The sequence below is a fragment of the Podarcis liolepis genome (assembly GCF_965112155.1).
Source record: "Podarcis liolepis genome assembly, chromosome: 16".
Lineage (NCBI taxonomy): Eukaryota > Metazoa > Chordata > Lepidosauria > Squamata > Lacertidae > Podarcis > Podarcis liolepis.
This window is the reverse complement of record NC_139567.1, coordinates 42,788,380-42,808,575: the sequence shown is the minus strand read 5'-3', so window position 1 is coordinate 42,808,575 and position 20,196 is coordinate 42,788,380. Positions and strand designations below refer to the sequence as shown.

Sequence of the window (20,196 nt, the reverse complement as noted above, 5' to 3'; positions counted from 1 at the left end):
GTTAAGAGAAATCGAGTTTGTCCCAACCTATTGACACCCCACGCGCTTTCGTGACCTTTTTCTGACGGATTCCCTAGGGGAAAATGAGGGAGTGTTTTACTCCCCTAGCCCACTAACATTGGCTGAGTTAGTATACACACCCCAATGGCAAAATTCAACGCATTTGGAGGTCATCTTAGGCCTCGGGTGGTTTTGTGTTTCCAGAAGGGGAAAGCAGTAAATGGTAAAGGGCTGAAATTTGGGGGAGTTGCACAGGTGACAATTTGTGGCAATGCCCTGGATGGCCTGCTCTGAAGCTGTATGTGTGAAAAATGTCATGGGCCTGGGGGCTTTGGTCCTCACAGATCAGATGAAGGTTAAAAGAATCACAACAGGTGCCCAGATTAAACGTTGCAGCCCTACCAAAGCTGCCTTTTAGCAGCGTCGATCTTGCTTGGTGTGGACGAAGACAACCCTTCTGAGTCTTCTTCCATTAGTTAGTCATTTCCTGGGCCCTTTAATTAATTGCTTCAACTTAGCAGCCCAAGCAGTTCCACTCAAAGCTTGTTCAAATAATAATGATTGCAACCGGAAAAACAAACAAACAAATCTAATAGCTTTCTCTTTGGGTGGTTCTTCGTTTCTCCGCAGATGACGAATCTCCTGGGATGTACGGCTTCTTACATGTTATCGTCCACTCTGCCACGGGCTTCAAACAATCTGCTAGTGAGTGCTGCTTCTGGGGTTTTTTTTGGGGGGGGGGTCTGCATTTTTGGTTTCTCCCCTGCCCCGTTCTGTGATTTGAGCCAGCAGTGGCTTGGCACAGGAAGGGGCCAGAGATTGCAACTGCTTCTTCTTGCTGCCTGGCCTTTTCTGCAGGGTCCACTGAGCCACCACCTGTCAAGGAGCCGGGGGCTTCCCTCCCCCTCCTGCTTTGCTCTTCAGCCCCTTCCATTATCAACCTGATTTTTAATTTTTGGCTTTCTGTTTGAGATCTTCCCAGGCTCGTTTCACCCTCAGATGAAGCGGCAAAGTGCAGTCTAACAAATCAGCAAACACCATCTCTCAGGCTGCTCTTGGCTTCTAGTGCAACTCTGGGGGTGGTGTTTGTTTGCTAAATAGATATCCTGCATCTGAAGAAGCTGGAAAAGTGATGCTTCAGAGCCGGCCAATTGCCCATTTCAAGAAATATTTGTCTGTTTTTAATCGTGCACGTCTTGCTCCATCAGTCCATTAACTTACCACAGTTGCGTATGAGAAAACGTGATAATTCTGGAACCAAAAGGCTATGCAAGACTTCTCTTGCTTTTTAGACAAAAGCACGGCTGGGTTTGTCACAACAGTGTCTTCGTCTGTAGAGCATGAGACAGTAAATCTCAGGGTCGTGGGTCTGAGCCCCATGTGGGGCAAAAGATTCCTGCCATGCCGAGGTTTGGACTAGATGACCCTCGTGGTTCCTTCCATCTCTACAATTATTTGATTCATCTAGGACTAACGATGAGTCTGCCCTGCGTAGAACTATGTTAGATTACAACACTGTAGAATTATTATTACTGCATTTATTTATTGGTTTTAATTAACCTGCTGGCTGATCGAGCAATCAAAAGCTTTTGATCCATCAGTTAATCTAACTGATTGGTTTTCAGTGGTGCCCTTCCCAGTTAGAAGTATCCAGTCTTCCCCCCTTGAGGTGCAGAGTGGCAGGAAGATTGCCTCACATGTCTCTTCTCCCTATTCCCAGACCTCTACTGCACGCTGGAAGTCGACTCTTTCGGCTATTTTGTCAGCAAAGCCAAGACACGGGTGTTCCGGGACACGACCGAGCCCCAGTGGAATGAGGTGAGCAAGCCTAGTCCTCACAGTTCTGAATTAAGGGCTGGTTTCAATAAGAACATAAGAAGCTGCTCTGTCCACCGGCCCATCAAGTTCAGTGTTGTCCAAACTGACCGGCAGCAGCTCTCCAGGAGTCTTATACCAGCCCTACCTGAAGACGCTGTTGTGCGCTGGACCTGGGACTTTCTTCATGCAAAGCCAAAGCTCTGCCACTGAGCAACAGCTCTTCCCCTAAAAATAAAGCAAGATACTAGTCCTCATGCTTCCAGATTAAGGGCTGATTTAAATCGTAACATTGGAAGCTACCTTTTTAACCAAAGTTGTTGAGCTACACACAGATGAGAAGAGGCGTTCCTTTTAACTGCCTTGGTTTTTATTTTATTCTTTAAATTTAACACTGCTTGATGCTTAAGGAGGTGGAGGAGTAAGAATGTGCCTCTCACTGCTAGCCCCTCGAGCCTCGAGAGCCCTATTCTGCTGCGCATGCAGCTCCAGCCCCCTGCCCTCCGTGTGGCTGCGCTCACCCCGTTGTGGGAGGGAGACCCTCAAAGGCACCGGCTAGATGGTCACTCTGGGTGGTCATTGTGCCCACCTCCATCAGAAAAAAATAAATAAACAAAGCCATAAAACCTGCAGACTCCCCCCACCCAAAAAACCTGAAAATGGCCAGGCTCACGTTGGCAGCGTGGCCTCCCTCCCCCACCTCCTCCCTCTCCTCCACCAGCCAAGGGAAGTGACCTCTTGTCACTTCCACTGCTGGTGGGGCACAGCCTCCCCCATAATTTTTTTTAACACCCCCCAAAAATGGGAAAAAAACCGGGGGGGGGGACCCAGGTTGCCATACATCCCAGAAATTCCTGACATCTCTTAAAATTCAAAAAAAAATTCCCCTGGACGCCATTTTAGGTGTCCAATTTCCGTACATGTCTGGAATTTTTCAGGTGCATGGCAAGCCTGTGTTCCGCTCAGTCAGACCATCTGGCTCAGTGTTGTCCACACTGATTGGCAGCAGCTCTCTCGGATTTCAGATCTGGAGGGACATTCCCAGCCCTACCTGAAGGTGCTAGAGAGTGAACTTGGGACCTTCTGTATGCAAAGACCATTGACTGCCAATACTGTCCACCCTGACTGTATACCCGAAGGAGCGTCTCCATCCCCATTGTCCAGCCCGGTCACTGAGGTCCAACTCCAAGGGCCTTCTGGCGGTTTCCTCACTGCGAGAAGTGAAGTTACAGGGAACCAGGCAGAGAGCCTTGGTAGTGTCACCCTCCCGCCAGATGTCAGAGAGAGAAACAATCATATGAGTTTTCGTAGACATCTAAAGGCAGCCCTATTTTAGTAAGCTTTTAATGTCTGCATTTTGTTGGAAGCCACCCAGAGTGGCTGGGGTAACCCAGTCAGATGGATGGGGCATAAGAAATAAATTATTACTATTATTGTTATTGTTATTATGACTGGCAACAGCTCTGCAATGTTTCAGGGAAGGGCCGTTCTCAGTCCTACCTGGAGACGCTGTCGGAAATTGTAACCTGAGACCTTCTGCGTGTAAAGCAGAGGCTCTTGCTGAGCTTTGGTCCTTCCCTGAGCGACACAGCAAACATGCCCATCTCCCCACCCTTCCCAGTGTCCCCACTCAATCTCCTCTTCTCCCCTCTTTGCTCTGCCCCACTTCTGCAGGAGTTTGAGATTGAGCTGGAGGGCTCGCAGTCGCTGCGGATCCTCTGCTACGAGAAATGCTACGACAAGAGCAAGATGAACAAGGACAACAACGAGATCGTGGACAAGATCATGGGCAAGGGGCAGGTCCAGGTAGGGCCACGCGGGCATGAGAGTGGGAAGGGGAACGGGCATTGTGAAATTTTGCAGAGATGGCATCTAATGCCACCATACCACCCTCCATGTTGCAACCACCCGTATGCTAGCACTTCAAGAAGAGATGCATTCAGCGACGCCACCCCTAGCATGTAGTACGAAGTGATGGAAGAATCACAAAAGTGGTGTGTTTTTTTGTAAAATGGGTGAGACTTCTGCCTCCTAATGGGACAGTCTCTGCTTCATATTGCCAAGGCGGTGAAGGAATGTGAGAGAACATGTGGGATGTTCCTTGGTGTGAGGCAGTGTTTTGTTTCCAAGCCACAAGGTCTTCTTGGTTGTTGCTTTTCAATGAGGCAGAGGGCCTTCTCGGTAGTGGCGCCCGCCCTGTGGAACGCCCTCCCATCAGATGTCAAGGAAATAAACAATTATCTGACTTTTAGAAGACATCTGAAAGTAGCCCTGTTTAGGGACATTTTTAATGTTTGATCTTTTATCATGTTTTTAATATTCTGTTGGGAGTGGCTGGGGAACACTAATATTCTGTTGGGAGTGGCTGCTACACTACTACACAGTGGGTGGCGCTGTGGGTTTAACCACAGAGCCTAGGGCTTGCCGATCAGAAGGTCGGCGGTTCGAATCCCTGCGACGGGGTGAGCTCCCGTTGCTCGGTCCCTGCTCCTGCCAACCTAGCAGTTCAAAAGCACGTCAAAGTGCAAGTAGATAAATAGGTGCCGCTCTGGCGGGAAGGTCAGTGGCATTTCCATGCGCTGCTCTGGTTCGCCAGAAGTGGCTTAGTCATGCTGGCCACATGACCCAGAAGGTGTACACCTGCTCCCTCAGCCAATAAAGTGAGATGAGCACTGCAACCCCAGAGTCGGCCACGACTGGACCTAATGGTCAGGGGTCCCTTTACTACTACTACTACTACTACTACTACCTTGCCTTCCTTTTTAAAAGTGAGTGCCCTTCAGGCCATTATTGGCAATCCTTGCTCCAGGGATCACATGCCTTGTTTGGGGGCATTGATCAAGAGGCCCTTTGCTCCTCCGCTTGCTAGGATGCCAAAGCGACGCAGTTCAACCGTCTCCCCGGGTGCCAAGCTGCAGGCGGCACCACTTCCTTTGTGCCACTCTGCCAGGCTCTCCGTGGGTGGGCTTGCTTTTTCCTCTTTCCTCTCTGGCATGCTGCGGCTTTGTCTGGCTTCCTCCTCCTTGTCTCCAGCCCATCTGTATGTTCGCAAGCACATTCTGGAGCGTATCTGGTCTCCGACAAGGGGCGCAAATTGTACTTGGCTTGCAGAGGGTCAAATCTTGGCATCAAAGTGGAATACGTCTAGTTCCAGAAATGTGGTTCTTTGGAGTCTTCATGCCCTTCAGGGTGGCTTTGCATCCCTGTGGCACATTTATGCAGGGAGAGTTCCCTACTCCTAGGCCTGTGTGATGGTCTCTCCCTAGTACAGCCTTTGCTGGGCAGATGCCTCATAGATGTGCAGGACTAGCTGGGGCTGATGGGAGGTGGATTCCAGAACATGGATGGAGCTGGTGGGAATTGTAGTCCAAAACACGGCCGTGTCAGCTGCCGCTGATGGCAGCTGGACTCTAAAAGATCTGGAGGCCCCGAGCTGGCAAAGGGCTTCCCTGGTACAACTTACTTTGTGGACTCTCTATTCAGCTTCAGTGAGTTTTATCTGCAAAGGTAACTCACTATTTCCATATTTTGGCGGACACCACCTGCAGTTTTTAGGGAGACTAAGTTTCCAAGTGACTCACATCTCTGCTGTTGTACGATTGACCTAGTTCTCCATTTACTCGGCTGTCCTCTGACCCAGGGAGAGAAATACCCTGCTGGCTTTTCAAAGATGTGTCTCAAATGGCCCATCCTTCAAAAAGGGAGATGATTTGTTCTTCGGCGATGATTCCAGAATAATGTAGAGTTGCCACTATTTTTAAAAACTGGCACAGGCTGAGGCAGCATCAGAGTCTGTGAGCAGACCGACTGTTTTGCTGGGTGTCTGAGTGTTCTCATAGCAATGTGTTGTCTGCTTTTGGGTTTTGGTTTATTTTTCTAAGTTTTTTTCTGAGGTGCAATAGAAACTTAAATTGCCACAGGATAGTTTTGGGGAGGGGTGTGGAGGAAACCTGGATCCAAAGACCTGTACAAAGCTTCAGTGTGAGTTTTCTTCATCTACATTTGAATGCTGGGACTCTTGCAAACACAATTTTATTTGTTTGTTTGTTTGTTTCATAAAATTTATAACCAGTTGATGGTAAAAAGAAACAAAACCCTCAAGCGGCTTGCAAAAAAGATAAAACAATAAAATTATCCATTAGAAAATTCACAACAATAATTTCAGACTTTCAACAAGTTAAAATAGCAATAGACTAAAATCAGATTAAAACTCATAAGAATTTAATAAATACCTGTCTGCTGGATCAGGCCAAAGGGGGCCCACCTAGTCCAGCATCCCTTCTCCTTGAATTATCCAATCCTCTTTCAAAGCCATCCGTGCCTCTTGCAGCAGTGAGTTCCACAGTTTAACTTCTGGCTGCCTGACAAAGTCCTTATTTGCATATGTCTCAAATCTCCCAGCTGTTTTTTCAATGAGGTGCCCCAGCAGCATGAGGAGGGAGTCTGCTGTTTGAGATATGCAAGTCCCATACCCTCCTGAGCAGGGCTGCATGAGACCATTCAGGACAGATAAAATAAAGGCTTTATTCATGCAAGCACATAGTTAAACTCTCTCTCACAGGAAGCAGTGATGGTCACTAACTTAGGTGGCTTTAAAAGAGGATTAGACAAATTCATGGAGGAGGAGGGGAATATCAAAAGCTACCAGCTTGTGGTCTTCCATTTGGGTCACCTGCCTGGCCCGTGTGAGAACAGGTTATTGGACTAGATGGGCCACTGGCTTGATCCATCAGGCACTTCTTAACTGAGCAGCCCCTTGGGTCTGGGCCAGAAACCATTGGGATGAAAATGGCATCTTTTCCCTCTGCTTCGCTGCCCTGACTGGAGAAGGGGCAACAGCGGAAATTCTTCCTCCGTATGAATCAGTTGAAGCAGATACATCTAAACAATTGGAGCAAGTTGCTGCTCCCAGGACTGCCTTCTGCTTGCTTTTCCAGCCCCTTCCCCCCCCCCCCTATAAACACACACACACACACACACACACACACACACACACACACACTGCCCCATATCATCTTTATCCCACGGTTGCTCTAGCAACCGTTCCTAAGACAACTGTTGAGTTTCTCTCCAATTGGGCGAGGCGGAGAATGAGAGTGGAGGGAGAAATATTAGCACCTGCCTGAATAGGATGCTCACCAGACACAGAGTAATAAAAGATCTATTGGTGTCATATTGAAGGGAAGGCGTCTGTATTAGTGGGGGCTGTGGGGAGTGTTTCTTTCTCAAGCCCCTCTTCCCATTGGCTTCTGTCAGGTTCTTCTAAGCTATTTGTGTCCTGAACAGAGATCCAGTTGGGCTGAATGAAAAGGAGCATGTCTGTGTGTCCCTGTTAGTTTGGGGGGGGGCGGGTTGAAGAGAAGGCGGTTCTGTTCTTGACACAGCAGAGGCTTGGGGGGGGAGCCCAGAGAGGAGGCTGTTTGTGTATGAAGTTTCAGGGCTGGTTTTCAACCATTATCCTCAATGTCGCATGTGCAAACAGACTAAACTGAGTCAGGCACCCCCCCCCCCCGCAGGATTGTAGTGAAGATAACATGGAGAGGTGGGCAGGGAACAGAACTATGCTGCTACTTTGAGGTTCTTGGAGGATAATAACGTAGTGATGAATAAGCAATGGCACTCTCCCCGCTCGTGGTTCCCAGCAAGTGGTATTATTCAGAGCCTCTGATGGTGGATGCAGAACATAGCCACTTGCGCCTAGTAGCCACTGAGAGTCGTGTCCTCCACGAAATTGCCTAATCCTTGCCTTTGCTGGGAATTGCATACAGGGAGAAAGTTTCCTCTGTTGTGTTCCGGTCCTGCTTCTCCTTGGGGGCATCTGGTTGGCCGCTGTGAGGACAGGACTAGATGGGCTCCTTTCGGCCTGATCCAGCTGCGGCCAGCTCTCTTTGGATGTTCTTAGGCAAATGCTGGAGGCCTCCTAGCCTGGAGCGGCTTCTGCGTCTGGTGGGGGGGGGGGCAGTGGATGGAAACAGCGTGGCCGTGTCATCGCAAAGGAGGCTTGCATCAAGGAGCATGAGTCACAGCCGCCGGGTGTGTGGAGATTCCAGCCGTGTGAACCTTGGGGGCGGGCAGGGGAATCCTGGGAAGCAAGGATCTCCCCAGTGGCCGCAGCTCGGCCAGGCTGCTTGCGATAGGCAGTGCCCAGAGGTGTGTGTGCTGTGCTGCAGGGATGGGGGTAGGAGATGTGGGCAAGGCAAGGAGGGCCAAGAGGCCTATGGCAGAGCCCATGCAGAAGGTCAGCTCCAGCAGCGTCTCCGGCTAGGGCTGGGAGAGATTTCTTGCCTGGAGAGCTGCTGTAGAAAATACCCAGCAAGGTGGACCAATGAATAGGCCCAGCATAAGGCAGCTTCCCGTGTTCCTGCTGAAACGAGCCCGGTTCTGAGAGATCTGCATTGGCTCCCAGTATGTTTCCGAGCACGATTCAAAGTGTTGGTGCTGACCTTTAAAGCTCTAAACGGCCTCGGTCCAGTATACCTGAAGGAGCGTCTCCACCCCTATCGTTCTGCCCGGACAGTGAGGTCCAGCTCCGAGGGCCTTCTGGCAGTTCCCTCCCTGCGAGAAGTGAGGCTACAGGGAACCAGGCAGAGGGCCTTCTCGGTAGTGGCGCCCGCCCTGTGGAACGCCCTCCCCATCAGATGTCAAAGAGATAAACAATTACCTGACATTCAGAAGACATCTTAAGGCAGCCCTGTTCAGGGAAGTTTTTATATGTAACGCTGTAGGTAAAGGTAAAGGTACCCCTGCCCGTACGGGCCAGTCTTGACAGACTCTGGGGTTGTGCGCTCATCTCACTCTACAGGCCGGGAGCCAGCGCTGTCCGCAGACACTTCCGGGTCACATGGCGAGCCAGAGCCGCACACGGAAACGCCGTTTACCTTCCCACTAGTAAGCGGTCCCTATTTATCTACTTGCACCCGGGGGTGCTTTCGAACTGCTAGGTTGGCAGGCGCTGGGACCGAGCAACGGGAGCGCACCCTGCCACGGGGATTTGAACCGCCGACCATGCGATCGGCAAGTCCTAGGCGCTGAGGTTTTACCCACAGCGCCACCCGCGTCCCTAATATGTAACGCTGTACTGGGGTATAAATAATAAATTATTATTATTACTTAGAATCATAGAGCTGTAGAGTTGGAAGGGACCATGAGGGTCATCCAGTCCAACCCCCTTTTGCCTCAAGTGAGGCTTAACTCAGAACAATGAGGACTGGAATCTTGTTTCGTTGTTAGAGGGTGAGCTTTGGCTCTGTGGCAGAGCCCCTCCTTCGCATGCAGAAAGTCCCTGCTTCAATCCTCAGCATCTCCAGGTAGGGCTGGGAATATCCCCACGGACAGGCAGTGACTTTCTAGGGTGCCAGACTAATCCCCCTTTCCTTGGATGCTGAAGGTGGTTCCTCTTTTCAACCAGACCCCAAAGTCTTTTCCCTCGTCCCGGGAGAGACAAAACAGTTTAGACTAAACCTATGGGCAGAATCCTGCACAGACCCCCGTGTCCTCAGTCCATCCCAGATCTGTGTTGTTTTGCAGCCTCTTTCTCCCCACCCCTCCAAATTCCAAGCCTCCCCCCCCCCCGGTGCCTCTGAGCACCCCCCCCCCCCAGGTCCGGCCAGGAGAGCTGTGCAGACAAGGGCCCTTTTGTCAAGCCAGGAGACCTGTTTCTGGCTTCAATTAGGTGGGAGGCCTGGCTTGGGGGGAGAAGACCCCCGGGGTCAGTGGCAGGCAACTCGCTCTGTCTCACTGCGGTGCACAGAGCCCTGGGAAGGTGGTCTTGTGAGGTTCATGGGGCTTGTAATGGTGGCACATGGCCTAAGAATGACCTTCTGTGTATTGGAAGGATTTGGCTAGAGGCAGCTGGACCAGCCCCTGGTTTCCTAGTTGTGGCTGCAGTGGCAGCAGCTGCGATGGTGGTGCTGAGCCTACATAGAGCCTGCTGGATCGGGCCATTGCCCATCTCGTCCAGCACCCTCTTTTCAGCTGAGCACATCAGCAGTGCTCTCCCTACTTGCGATTCCCACCACCTGGTATTCAGAGGCATTAATGCCACCCAGCAGAGGCATCGTGGCCAGTGTCGTCTTCCATGAGTAGAAGACCGAAGTTTATAAATTGAGGCACGGCATGGAGAAAGTGTATAGAGAAAACCTTTTCCTCCTCTCTCACAACTCTGGAACTTGTGGACATCCATGAATGCTGGAAGGTTCAGGAGAGATGAAAGGAAGGACTTATTCACGCAGCCCACAGTTAAACTACGGAACTCCCTCCCACATGAGGCAGGGATGGCCACCAACTTGGATGGCTTTAAAAGAGGATTAGACAAATTCAGGGAGGAGGAGAGGGTTATCTATGCTACTAGCCATGCTTCTGAATACCAGTTGGTGGAAACCTCAGAAGGGGCGAGGGCTCTTGTGGTCCAGTCCTGCGTGCAGGTTTCGCACGCAGGACTCTGGGTGGCCCCTGTGAGAAAAGGATGCTGGACTAAATGGGCCATTGTCCTGACCCAGCAGGAACTACATCTTAGGTTCTTCTTTTGTCCAGTCCTCTTCTGAAGCCATTCAGAATTATTCTTGTTTATAATAATATCACCACCCCGAGAACCATTACAAATGCACAATGCAGAGGATCTCTGGAGAGGCCCAGGGAGTATCTCCTAAAAAAAAGGCCTTTTCCTGATAGCGGCTGTGCTCTCTGCCTCCTTATGGATCAATTGCATGTTATTTACGTATCAGCCTCCCTCAATCAAACAGCGCTCTGGGCAGTTCGTCAGCAGATGGAATTAAACAGCAGCCACAAATCAGCAAAGTCTCTGAAGTGGCGCAGCGTCAATCAGCATTTTGAGCCACTTGCAGTAATAATAGTTTTTGCCTTGTTAGCTACGGTCCAGCACAAACCGTAATTAGTTCAGGGAAAGGGATTGACTAGGAGAGTAACAACCCTGGACTGCAAGGATAAGGTCTCAGCTGTTCCTTTTACCGAACACGGTATAGTATGGGACTCGCCAACCTTTTTGGGACCAGAGGGCATGTTTCAGATTTTGAGCGCTGTAGGCGCCAGTCACAAAATGGCAGCAGGAGGGGGGGGCATTAATGCAAAATTAGAGAGTCAGCCACCCCAACAACCTTATACTGACCATGGGGAGTCAGCTGTGTCCCTCTGGTCCTGATTGTAGATATTGCACAATATTGATTTTGCACAAGCACACAAACGCAGGCGCTGTTGCTGTCGAGTAAGCAACAGGGATCATTCCTCAGCCCCAGGGAAAACAAAAAAAAGGTGTGCACATCACATTCTCATTTCACAGAAACTGCTTAGAAGGTCCCTGCACATTTTGCACCATAACTTTCTTTCTAGGAAGGCTAGAGACTTACTTGTTTTTTAAAATGGAAAGTCAAAGTCTAGAACAGTGTTTCCCAAACTTGGGTCTCCAGCTGTTTTTGGACTACAGTTCCCATCATCTCTGACCACTGGTCCTGCTAGCTAGGGGTGATGGGAGTTGTAGTCCAACAACAGCTGGAGATCCAAGTTTGGGAAACTAGGGCAACTGCTGAGAGACACCTCAGTTAATCCCCACAGCAACCCTGTGAGATGGAACAAAACAAAAAAATTCCTTCCAGTAGCACCTTAAAGACCAACTAAGTTAGTTCTTGGTATGAGCTTTCGTGTGCAAGCACACTTCTTCAGATACACTGAAACAGAAGTTGCCAGATCCTTCTATATAGTGAGAAGGTGGGGAGGGGTATTACTCAGAAGGGTGGTGGGAATGGGTGATTGGCAGATAGCTGAGATGAGCCTGTTGACGACTCTTAACGACTGCAATAGGTCTTACAGGAAAAAGCAAGGGGTGAGAAGGTGAGAAATGGCTTTGTCATGTATAATGAGATAAGAATCCAATGTCTTTGTTCAGGCCAGGTCTCTCCATGGTTTTAAGTTTGGTAATGAGTTGTAATTCAGCAGCTTCTCTTTCCAGTCTATTTCTGAAATTCCTTTGTAGTAAAACAGCTACTTTGAGATCTTGTGAGATGGGTTAGGCTGAGAGGCAGTGACTGGCCAAGGTCACACCCAATGAGCTTCATGGCCAAGTGGGGATTTGAACCCAGGTCTCCCAGCTCCTGGGACGTGGGTGGCGCTGTGGGTAAAAGCCTCAGCGCCTAGGGCTTGCCGATCGAAAGGTCGGCGGTTCGAATCCCCGCGGCGGGGTGTGCTCCCGTTGCTCGGTCCCAGCGCCTGCCAACCTAGCAGTTCGAAAGCACCCCTGGGTGCAAGTAGATAAATAGGGACCGCTTACTGGCGGGAAGGTAAACAGCGTTTCCGTGTGCTGCGCTGGCTCGCCAGATGCAGCTTTGTCACGCTGGCCACGTGACCCGGAAGTGTCTCCGGACAGCGCTGGCCCCCGGCCTCTTGAGTGAGATGGGCGCACAACCCTAGAGTCTGTCAAGACTGGCCTGTACGGGCAGGGGTACCTTTACCTTTACCTTTACCTCCCAGCTCCTAGTTTGACACTCTGACCGCACTGGCTGCATTGACAAGCTTCTTTGAGGTGTGTGTGCAGCTGTTAGGCTTAGATTGCATATTTCTCTCTTAAATAAAAAAAAGCAGAGTGCCTCTGTGCCACAAGCAGAGTGCATCTCCCTTACTGATTAGCTGCTTCAAGCTGTCAAACCTGTTAAGGCCCTGTATGCGGGCTTCTTGCTGAGACATCTGGTTGGCCACTGGGAGGACAGAACGTTTTCTTCTTAACTCTAGCTGGGGAATTTGTGAAACAGCCTTCTCCTTTTTGTTTTAGAAACTCTGCTTATTTTGCCTCGTTATATCTACGTCAGTGGTTTTGGGGGGCCCCTGCCCCCCTCCCTGCTGGTTCCATATACTCACCCGCAGTTCCCCCCCTACCCTATAAAAAGCATTCAGAATAGCGATCTGCACAACCCACTAAGGAAGATAACAATACAATAAAATTCAAAGCAGTAATGATTAATTGCACATTTGTTCGAAATCCAATTAAAACTATTGAGTTTAATTAATCCAACAAGACTGATGACCTTGATAATCGGTTGGGTTGTTTTGAACGGATGAGCCAATGATTCCAGATTGCCACCATCCCTGACCCGTTGGCTGTTCTAGGAGTCTTGCAGCATTTTGGGCTGGGGGCACAGATGTTTCCCCAGCACCACCCAACTTTGGAGTTTTAAGGTTTTTGTGGCCTTGGAGGACCCTCTTCAGGATGCCCCTGATTGCTGACAGGTGCCTTCCAGCTGGGAATGGGGGCAGAGAATGAGGCCAGCTTATGGGGGAATCCTGGAGGTTTAAAGGAGGAGAAGGAGGAGGCCTCTGCTGCTGTCTCCCCCCCCCCCCAATCACCACCACATTGGCTTCTCATTTGTAGAGAAACATTCCAAACTGAGCTTGCTGTTTAACTCTTGCTTCTACTCCGAGGGAGAGGGATGGAAGGAGAGACAGATGGAGACATCAGTGAAAACCTGGTGTTCTTGACCACATCAAGCAGGGGAATCAGGATGTGTTAAAGACCACTGATTTTTTTGGGGGGGGGGGCAGGTGTTTCATCCTTGGGTGTGATCCAAAAATGCAAACCTTACCATCTTTGAGTATTATGAAAGGCCTAACGTGAGCCGTGATGTACCCCCGGCACCTGTTTTCCACGCCTGGGTTATGTGGCATGGTGCAAGTGCCTCTGAGCATGGACAGAGAGCTGGGGCCTGTTGCTTGCTCATGAATCACCACAGCCAGTTCTTGACACTGGAAGGCAGGGCCTTCCTTCACCAGCAGGTTGTCAGAAGGAGTCGCATTTATACAGTGGTACCTCGCGTTACAGACGCTTCAGGTTACAGACTCCGCTAACACAGAAATAGTACCTCGGGTTAAGAACTTTGCTTCAGGATGAGAACAGAAATCGTGCGGCGGTGGCAGCTGCTAAGAACGGACCTCCAGAACGAATTAAGTTCTTAACCCGAGTTACCACTGTACTTCACTGCAGGGCTTGCTGACAAGACTTTAAAAAGCTGATTGCTGGCTGGGGCCAACGAGACTCGTAGTCCAAGACGGCACCAGGTTGGGGAAGTCTGGGGAGGACTCTGTGTGCTTGAGACCCTGAAAAGCAGCTGCTAGTCAGAGTAAACAACACTGGCCTAGATGGACTAATAGTCTGGTGTAAGGCTTTATGTTGTGAAAAAATGGAAGCGCTTTGGCTTCAGGTTCTGTGTGTTCTCGCAGAGAGCATGTGTTGAAATGCACACCTGCATTGTGAGAGAATCGTTCTCAATCTTGAACGCATGCCGCAATCTCAGAGCGCCAGGTAACAGCTGGGCCACAAGATCCCTTCAGAAATAAGTGCCAATTTAGTATATCCATTTGAGTGTTGGACTGAAAACTGTGGAGACTCAGGATTTTATCCAAGGCTAGTCCTGCTCAGAGTAGACCCACGGAAATTAATGAACATGCCTGCCTTAGGTCCATTAATTCCAATGGGTCTCCCTTGAGTAGGACAAGTGTGAATACAGCCCATAGATTTGCATCCTTGCTTAGCATATTGGGTGATATCTCTCAGCCTGGTCTACCTCACAGGGTTGTTTTTAGTATAAAATAGAAGAGGGAAAGAAAATTATAACAAACTTAGAATGTTAGCAACCCAACAATCCTTACTTAGCTTAATTCTCAACCCTGTGAATTCTTTTGCTCCCAGATCTACCAATTAGCAGCAGCATCTACAAGTTTTCCACTGATTTTCTGTCTGATATAAAAGAATCTAGACCAAATAACGGAGCAAAGGGGGTCGGAAACTGACTTGTTTTGGTGGCTTGTGCTCAGGAGGGGACATCTGGCTGGCCGCTCACAGGGACAGATGGGTTAGCGCCTCCATCTGATGATCCAGCACAGGGAGATATTGATGCTGCTTTTATCGAGAGCTGCCCACCCCCTAAAAGGCACCAACCCATGGGCCACTGGCAACCCAGCGACTAATCCTCTTGAGAAAGTCTGTGCACGACTTAGGGAAGAGGGAAACAGCCTGGCGCTCGAGGGGTTAACCCAGTAGGGGGAAAGGGAGGGTGGAGAAGCTGCTAGGAAGGGGGCGGAACAGAGACTGGCTTTCCTTGCTCCAGCCCGTGAGAGGGAGTGTTCCCCTCAAGTCAAGTCGGAGAGGATGCTGGAGAGATGAGGGGCTCTTTCTTGCAAAGTCTCTGAGGTTGCACGGGAACCGGCTGCCTCTAAGGATGCCCCCCGCCTCAAACTGCTAGCCAAAAGGAGAGAAGACCCTCTCGGAAATCTCTGGCATCTCCTCATCCATTGCTGATTTCCAGGGGGTGCTCCCCGCACCTAAGCAAACCGCCCCCCCCCCCGCTGAAGTGGGGAGAAAGCCAGCAAGATGACAGAGGTGCTGGTGCAAACCCCTGAATGCCCGCTCAACCTGGCCTCTGAGCGGCTGGACCACTGCTCCCTGGACAGCTTGGAGGAAGACGCCTCCGAGGGCAAGCGGACCCCCAACACCGGGTCCAGGCTGTGGGGCCGGGTGCGCAGCAAGCTCCTTCGTCAAAAGGTGGGCTGGGGGTTGCTCTTCCTTGCATCTCTCTGCTTATTTTGGGAGGGGGAGAGGGGAGAAATGACTGGTGCATATGCTGCTGTCTCCTGCTGCAGTGAAAGGCATCACTTTTGTGGCTGCACGGTTAAATTTTTGGGGAGCGGTGTTCTCAAGACTTGTCTCCTTTTCCAAACTCCGCATCAATTTGCAGTTCTCTCCCTCCTCCGGCGGGTGGGGAGTCAAATTGCCTCTCAGGGTACACCCAAAGCTTTCATTTCAGACCCCCTTTTTTTCTCTTCACAGCCTTGCTGTGGGGAATCCCCCACCCACCATGTGAGATAGCTACTACAGCTCCGTTACCCTAAGCTCCTGCTGGTGCCTTCTTTTGGTCATGGCATAATGTAGGGTGGGAGTTGTACATACTGAGATCTAGCTGCTTGCGGAGTTCACGGACTAAGAGCATCCTTTGCATGCGACATGCAAAGGAGAGTAGCTGGACGCTTCTGACACTTGTTAAGGCTCCATACTTCTCGGGCTAGGGAGATAGTTTGGATGTTTTCTGGCTGTCTCAAAGTTGGTTAATTTCTTTTTAAAAAGAGACCTTCATTTTTACCTTCATTTCATAACCTCATAAACCTGGGGGCTGACTGGCTCTTAAAACAGCGCAGAAGGTGTACTCTGTGGGGTTTTTAAGAGAGCACTGGCTACTTTGTAAGAATAGGTTCTGGGGCTGAGATCGCTCCCAATCCCTTCCCAGCTGACATGACTGCAGCATGAGTTCTCCCCAAAGTCTGGTCTCTTAGGAGAGAAAGGGTCAGCGATCCTGGGCTGCTGACATGCAGGGAATGTGAGACGCGCTTTGTGCAAACGTCACCGGAGCTACTGGCATTTTTTTGTTTTGTTTCGTCCTTTCAAAGGTGACAGCGGAGGGACATGCGGGTCAAAAATGCTGCCTCAGGGCTTCCAGGGGACACCCAAGGACTAACTGCACCAGGCATGGGACACCCCAGCCTTCCTGCACAGTCGCCTTATCCTTGCTGGAATCTTCTAGCCCAAAGTTCCTTAGTGTTTTGCATGTGTGTTTATGCAATCTCTAGGTTTCTAGAGGTGCATAAAAAGACTGGCTGCCTTAATGCCTTTTCCTGACTGTAGCTTTGAGACATGGGATGGGGGGAGCCTGCTTTTCAGGACGCTTAAGGTTCAGTCGCTGAACTCTCTGGGTAGGGCTGGGGGTTTTCTTTGCCCAAAATCCTGGAGAGCCGCTGCTGGCTAGCATCGAACGCTCCTGAGCTGGGTGAGCCAGTGGTGCAGCTTCCTCTGTTCCTGTTTAAATTGGCCCAGCATTCCTTAATTCCGAACCATGAGGACCGGGATCTTGCTTTATTGTTCCAAGCTCAGCCGCACAGCATCTGCTTGCAATTCCGAAGGGCTGACCCATTCCCTTCAAGGACCGCAGTGGTGAAAAAGTTGTTCTGTACCCCTGGCGTTCATATTGCAGGAGGTCTGGAGAGGGGCCCTCCCTCATGCAACTGTTTTTATAAAGCGGGGGCATGATTTAGTTAGGAGGTGGAACTTGTGGATTTAATTAACAGCCCCTTTCCTCCCCCCCCAGTTATTTGAGCTCTGACACCCCCTACAGCACCTTCTGTGTATCCTATATAGGTGAAGTCAAGACCTCTGATCCTCAGCTCTTGTTTTGAACATAGAAACGGGTTGTGTGTGTGTACTCAAGAGTCCTTAAGGTAGATCAGCAGTTTTGAACTGTAGCACCCTTAAGACAGGGTGCAAGAAGAGATGGTATGTGTGTGTCTCATCCCTTTAGGTGTGAAGTTGGGGGGGTCTCGTGACAGTTTGTGAGGATCAAAAGACCCTCGCAGTTTGTTGTGCCAAAGTTTAATTTCCAGGGAGCACAAGGTGCAGTCGTGGTGTGTGATCTGCATGGATTCCCTGTGGTTTTTGTTTTTCTTTGCACTGGCTGCCCCAAGGGGAAACTGAGCCCACAGGTCCAGGGGAGGGTCTCCTTATAAAGACTACTACTGACTCTCACTGTTCTGCCTGGCTGGTTTTGTTGTGATGTAGCGTTCAGGCACCATTGACCTGATTTTTGTGCCTCCTGCTGATTGGCTGGCTGGTCTCCAACTCACCCAGAGGCAGTGTCCTCTCCTGCTGTTTTACTGCCTTGGGGGGCCACTCCATGACACAGCAGGATGATGTGCCTTCAGCAGAGGGTGCCTGTTGCCTCCCTGTGTGAGTCACTGATCTGTGTCAGAATTCTGGGTCCACAAGAGGGTCTCTCTCTCCCCCCCCCACTCCCCCCTCGTGTGTGTGTGTGTGTGCGCGCGCACACGTGCTAACATTCAAGCATATCTTTACTTCAGAGGATGGGAGCCCCCACCCCCGTCTCAAAAATTGGCTAGCATGAATTTTGGGAACACTGCTGCACCTCCCTTTCATTATTATTTATTTTGTTTATTAATAGCTTCCCATTAGGCATACCAAAGCAATGTACAATAAAATGACATAAATATAAAACAGTTTACACACACGCGCGCAAAAAAACATGGCAAGTGATTTCTCCCCTTCTGGGAGCAGAGATCAGGTTGATGGCTTAGCGCTCCCTCCCCTTGTTGCTTTGCTGTCTGCCAGGAGGGAGCCAGACTCTCTCTCTGGAAAGTGGTTATTGGCCAGCCGGCTTTCTGGTCCAGTGGGGCTGAGCGGCTGTTGCCATGCTAACTGTCTGGTGATGGGAATTGGAGCAGAGGAGCTGGTGAGGCCTAAAGCGCCTGGGTGGTGCTGCAGAGTTCCCAGGACGATGCCTGAGGATGACGGCCCCCTTAATTGGAGGGCGTCTGCATGGAATTGATCCGGACCATTTATGCATGCCATAGAATTGCTGGGCTGGCGGGGGCGGTCTGGACCTCTGAGGGTCTCCTATCCGGCGCAGCCGCCAACACATCCTGGCTGAGCCTGGAAGGGCTGATTAGGCCCAGGGTGTCGGGGGCCGGAGGTCACCTTCTGTGATGGGACCAGAATATTTCCCTTCCAGGCTCAGTCAGAGGACAGATCTCCTTAGGCGTTTTTGTGCCAATTTGATTTGCTGTGACTCCCCCTTCTCCGCTTAATACTTGAGAAGTTTGTGGGTGAGCCATAGTTTTTGTGGCAGCACCCCTTCTTTGAGTGTAGAAGGTCCTGGGTTCAGTCCCCAGCACCCCCTTGCCTAAAACCCTGGAGAGCAGCTGCCAGTCCGTGCAGGAGATCAAGGGGCCCAGTGGTCTGACTCAACAGAAGGGACCTTTCACCATTCCTATTTTCACCCCTTCAGATCAGACCCCTGAAGACTAGAGCCTTGTTTTTAATATTAGGGAGGGGACCCTGAGATGCAGCTTCCTACGTTACTCTCTCGCACAACTAGACATGGCTGCAATTTTCTGCTCTGGCTTGCCCTGCAGATCAGCTTGAGGGGAAGGGACATTCTGTGCATGCTCAGGGAGACTCTCTCCTTCCCTTCACCCATTCAGGGCTGGGCTCCAGCAACTCTGCTGTGGCTGTTGTTGTTTTTAATTAGAAGCACGGGCCTCCCTTCTTTTGAGTGTGTCTCTCCGCGTGTGCAAGGGCGGGCGGGGGGAACGTGCAACAGGTGGCCATGCTTGTTGTCCGCCAAGGTTGGCATGAGGCCCTCATTGAGATGAGATGCTAAGCAGGCAGGAGCAGCAGCTGTGCGCGAGAGAGAGCTTGTTTCCTGGGGTCTTTTGTGTTCAGCTCTCTCTACGGGGGATGGAGGCGGCGCCCGTCTCCCGGAGCTGGTGTGCGCTCTTGTTGGGGGGCGGCGGGGGTGTGTGGCTTTCCTGCCAGAGATATCCTTCCCTCCTTTCCATGGGACCACCCAGGATCCAGGAGGCGACACTTGATGTATCAGCAGCTCTCTTTTCCCCGACTCCTTTCCCCAATGAAAGATCGCATCACAACCGATTCCAGCCCAGATGGTGCCGGCCCTAATATTAGGCAAAGTGAACCAGTTGCCATTGATAGCCTTTGTTCTCCCTCCACCGTCGGAGGCAGTGGATGCTTCTGAATGCCGGTCGCTGGGAATCGTATGCGGAAAGAGTGCTGTTGTTGCACACAGGTCCTGCTTGTGGGCTTCCCCATAGGGGCAATATGGTCGGCCACCATGAGGACAGGCAGCTGGGCTGGATGGGCTCACTTTGAGCCGGTCTAGCAGCTGCAGGACTCTTCTTCTGTTGGAGGACAGAGTGGGCTGTGTCCAATGGGCTGCCTTTTGCCCATTGAGCTGCCTCCAGGTATCCTGGGGGATGCTGTCTAGTATCAAGACTTGAAGTAAGATTTGGCTGTCCATCCAGTTGGTTTCTGTACAGTGAGCTTGGGAGGGGACTGACTCGTCCTCCTGGCGGGCAGCAAAATGTCTTGGGCCAGCATGCCATTGGTCAGCAATGGACTGGAGTTGTAAACCAATAACATTGGGTGGGGGAGGGCACATGCCCCCCAGGTTGATCCATTTAGCACACTCCTTTTCCCCCAAGGGGCAGAAGATGGCATACATTGTTGTCTCCACCACCTTGTTTTATGCTCACAACGACCCTGTCAGGCTGAGAGTTGACCTAAGCAGAGGGGTTTGAACCCGGGTCTCCCCTTGCCCTAATCCAGTTTTGTGACCAGACCACCTACACCCTGACAAGCGCTGCTTGGAGATTCAGGGCAAAGGATCCCACAGCTGGTCATTGTGAATGGTGAGGATAGGCTTTCAAATGGGATTAGACTAATACATGGCTGTGTGTGTGTTACAGAGGTTGGTGGGTTGCTGCCCCATTTGCCTTGACAGACAACGCACTGCTTCTTATGCC

At 50.7% G+C, this 20,196-nt stretch overlaps 1 protein-coding gene across 5 annotated transcripts in view; it reads left to right on the top strand.

Annotated features, from left to right (window-relative positions):
- Window positions 1-20,196, top strand: part of ABR (ABR activator of RhoGEF and GTPase) — a 119,396-nt gene that overhangs the window by 83,355 nt on the left and 15,845 nt on the right. For 4 of the 5 annotated variants that reach the window (XM_083479809.1, XM_083479810.1, XM_083479811.1 and 1 more), the window contains 3 exons: window positions 631-705; window positions 1,721-1,818; window positions 3,490-3,621. In XM_083479809.1, the coding sequence (XP_083335935.1) occupies window positions 631-705; window positions 1,721-1,818; window positions 3,490-3,621 (305 nt within the window). Of the gene's footprint in view, window positions 1-630; window positions 706-1,720; window positions 1,819-3,489; window positions 3,622-14,909; window positions 15,356-20,196 lie in introns of those variants that run through there. The other variant, XM_083479813.1, reaches the window with a different exon arrangement.